The following is a 4,010-nucleotide window of genomic DNA, read 5'->3' as shown; positions in this document are numbered from 1 at the left end:
TACTCTCTAACTTCCCTCCAGGATGTCCAACTTCCCAAGCTCAGCCTAAGTTTGGCTGCAATTCAAGGGCCATGCAGAAAAAGAGAGGCGAGAGAGTTAGGACTAGCTTTAAGCAACACTCCATAAAAGAAGGTCAGCTCTGGAGGTGACAGCATGGTAACTTCATGTCAGCTCTCCGGGTTCTTGGGGCCCTTCTTGCTACTGTAAGACTGAGCCCCCACCTAGATTTTCCCCACCAGCCCCTCAAACCCTCCAAGGTTCTCTATCTCTTCTCAAAACTCCTGCCCCTTTTTTATAGTTATATTCGTTGACAATTAGCGTAGACCATTTGAATTAAATCATACTGATTTTTTTTTAAAAAAAGGGACGCTCCCCTCTCCCCCTCCCCAACCTCAGGCTGGAGTACAGTGGCACCATCTGCAGCCTTGAATTCCTGAGCTCAAACTATCCTCCTGCTTCAGCCTCCCAAGTAGTTGGAACTACAGGCATGTGCCACCCTGCTCGGCACATTTTTTATTTTTACTTTGCAGAGAAGGCTGTTTTACTGCAGGTCTCAAACTCCTGGCCTGGAGCAGTCCCCCTGCCTTACCCTCTCAGAGTGCTGGGATTATAGGTGTGAGCCTCCACGCCTGGCCCACATTGATTTTTGAATGATTTTATCACCTTGGGGCAGGGCAGGGAGAACAGGTGATTTTACAAGTGGCTCTGGGTTTATGAGATGAAATCTGTAAATCGTCAGATTTCAGGCAGCATAATAAAAGAAGGATGAGGGACGTAATAAGAGACCTCTTTTTCAGAGTCAGCTCCCTAAGACCGTGCCACTTTCTCGTAACTTCCACGGGATTTTTTTTCCTCCTAGAACCATCAATTCCCTAAAGCCCCAATACTTCTGTCATCATCTTGCTCCTTGACCCTCACTCTGTCGGCTTCTAGGACAGCAGCAAGTGGGACACAGGTGGTGAAGGGCTAAGGTCAGGTCACGACAGCTGCTGCCATTGATGTGGACTGTTCCCGAGTTGGGGGCCCCCTCTGCAGTGGGAGGGAGAGGTGCCCGAGGGCTCCTGGCGCGAGGTTCCGCGAGGCGTCACCCAGAGCTGCGTTCCTTGAAGGCACATCCCATGTGGGTGGGTTTTCACTGAGAAGCATGTCCGGCCTCCCTGCCTCCCTGGTGCCGGGGAGCTGTCGAGTTTGTGTAGAAGACAATTCCCCAGGCCACTTCCATTTGTGCTAGAAACAATAACTTTCTGCCACAAGCAGTCAATGGCTGGAAAGTGGCTGTCAGGAGCCATTTCAGAATCAGAAGTTCTGTGAGCAGGGAACCGCACTGGGACAGGCCTGAGGAAGGTCACTCCTGGGGAGCGCCCTGCAGCTTGTTTTCTAGACATCTGCTTTGTAGCTAGAAAGTACACGAGCCGGCAATAGCGCTGAGCCACATTTTTTTGGAGGTGTATAAATTTCCTGAGCCTTTGGATCAGATAAGAGTGGCTTTGTCTGGACCCAGGGTACTGGCCTAGAAACTCCAGAGTCTCGGCAGATGTTCTCAGGTTTTATGTGCTTACAGACCACTTGGGAAACAAGTTACAGTGCACACCTGTGTGTGTGTGTGTGTGTGTGTAACAAGCTCCTGGGTGAGCTGATGGAGCATGTGTGTGTGTGTGTGTGTGTGTGTGTCTAACAAGATCCTGGGTGAGCTGACTCTACTGGCTCACCCGCAGTGAGGTGCGGGGATCTGGAGCTACACTGTCTGACACTTTAAATACTGGCCACGCATGGCTGCTTAAACTTCAAAATGTAAATTAATTTAAATTAAATTAAAAAATTTAGTTCCTCAGCTGCACTGACCACAACTTAAGTGCTGAGAACTCACGTGTGGCTGGTGGCCGCCCTACTGTGCTGCACAGATAAGAGCATCCCCATGAGCACGGACGGTTCTGGTGGACAGCTCAGGACTAGACGGGGCCTCTGTTCCATCCCTCGTTCCTTCATCCATCTGTTCTCTGAGCACTTGCTGTGTGCCAAGGAGCCAATTAGCCTGGCTGTGGAGCGCTGAGGTGGATCCAGGCTGCCTGCGAAGCACACAGGCTCTCAGCAGAGCTCATTGCAGTAATACAGAGACGCCTCCTGGGTGGTCAGTTGGGAAGAGAGGCGACAGCGTCCTCTGGCCTCTCACGTGTGGTCTGCACCAAGTATGGTTGTCCCAGAACCCGAGTATTCATGAGATTGGCTGCTGACAATGCATTTTCACCATTTCAGGGCCATCATCATCAGAAATGGAGACATCATCCCCATGTCTTCAGAATTCACCCCTGAGACAGAGCGCCAGCGACTTCAGTACCTGGTAAGCGTCACCCAGGCTCGGCAGAGTGTGGGGGGATCAGGCGGCGTCAGGAGGAGCCGTCACTGCTGACGCGGAGCAGCCCCACCGCAGCCAGGCGGCGGGTGAACCAGCTTCCCCGCCACCCTCCAGGTCACACTCCCTGCTCCGTTGAGTGACCACACACTCCACCTCTGTGAGCTCATTATTGTGGCTGATTTCCTCCCATCTGTGTCCCGTCAGAGACACGGTGTGCTCTAGGTTTTTTTAATGGTTTGTTAGGTACAGTGTAAAATGCGGTTTTGAAGAACACGGCTACCTTCTTCCCTGGCCTGACGCTCACTGTCACTCGAACAGGGCTTGTCTGAATCCTTCATGAGGGGAACCTTTCTGACCGGACAGCTCAGAGCTGCCTCTCTTTGTGCCCAGATAAAGTCTCAGCGCCCTTTGGGAAAGGTGCCAGTGTCAGACAATCTGTTTCTCTCTTGAAAATAAATTCCACATATAAATCACCCTCTTTGGAAAGAGATTAGGAGGGGGCTATAGGTAGTTTTGCCTCCCTCAAAAGTTTCCATTTTCTGAGAAACAGATTAGACTTAGGTCTCTGTCCTTAAATTCCAAGAGGAGGCGTTAGGGTTAGAATCTCAGTTAAAAGTGACTTTGGCAATCATCCTAGCTACTGTGGGGTGACAGCTCTGGGGACTAACCCTGTGGACAGTAGTTCTGTGGATGAAATAGTTTCTTGCTAACTGGATTTTTCTTTCTTTCTTTCTTTCTTTCTTTCTTTCTTTCTTTCTTTCTTTATTTCTTTCTTTTTTGAGGGGGGAGGGAAACAGCTCCAGTGGCCACCATCTACTCTTAGGAAAGAATCTCTAGATTTGAAGATGTGTGAATGGTCAGGATTTGAATACTTTGGTCGATTAAGAAAGCAACTGTATGCTTTCCCTTGATCCTTTTGTCTGTGTGTTTTGTTTGTTTTATTTTATAAGCTCTGTCACTTTTACTAGGACAGTTGTCTGGTTGTATAAGGTGGCAGGATTCCAAAACCATCATGAACACAGAGCTTTGCTCTTTCCCTCACCGTTGTTTTCTAGCATCTGTGGGGTTGTGTTCGAGCTCGCACACTGGAGGCCGCCAGTCGGGAATCGGGCTTTAGACTGATTTGTTTCCTGTGGCAGCCCAGGCGGGTGGGAGTGACCCTGCCGCAGCCCACAGACCTCCGTGTGGCTCCCGCTCTGTCATCACCTGTGGGGAGTTCTGTGCAAGTCTTTTAACCTTCCACGCCTCGGTTTGGACTTGTGAAGTGGAGAGCTAGGCCAGGTGTAAAGGGCCTTTGGTCAGCGAGCATCCCTCTGAGTAGAGTTCACGCCAGCTGGCCTCTCTGCCACCTGTCTGCCGTCCTCCAGTCTGTCCTCTGTGAGGCTTTCCCAGCAACCTTATCGCAGAGCCTGTTGCCCCACCTACAAGCCTTCGGCTCCTGGCAGTGTACACAATGCAGGCAGCCCTTCTTCACAGACCCAGAATGCTGGTCCCGCCCTCCTCTCTGGTACTATCTCACTGTCACCACTGCCGTTGCCACTATGCATACCATGTTCCACCCACGGGGACTCTCCTCCATCCCCAGGACCCATCATGACCTCTCAGTCTCCAGCCCCGATGTCTTTAGACACATCATGACCTCTCAGTCTCCAGCCCC

General features: G+C 50.9%; 1 protein-coding gene across 1 annotated transcript in view; it reads left to right on the top strand.

Annotated features, from left to right (window-relative positions):
- The window catches only part of PPM1H (protein phosphatase, Mg2+/Mn2+ dependent 1H), a 250,931-nt gene that overhangs the window by 170,540 nt on the left and 76,381 nt on the right, over positions 1 to 4,010 (top strand). Inside the window, exon 5 of the mRNA XM_023518406.1 lies at positions 2,254 to 2,338. Within this exon, the coding sequence (XP_023374174.1) occupies positions 2,254 to 2,338 (85 nt within the window). The remainder of the gene's footprint in view (positions 1 to 2,253; positions 2,339 to 4,010) is intronic.

The sequence above is a fragment of the Otolemur garnettii genome, unplaced genomic scaffold (assembly GCF_000181295.1).
Source record: "Otolemur garnettii isolate 467f Iridium unplaced genomic scaffold, OtoGar3 scaffold00138, whole genome shotgun sequence".
Lineage (NCBI taxonomy): Eukaryota > Metazoa > Chordata > Mammalia > Primates > Galagidae > Otolemur > Otolemur garnettii.
This window is presented reverse-complemented; position numbering and strand designations above follow the sequence as displayed.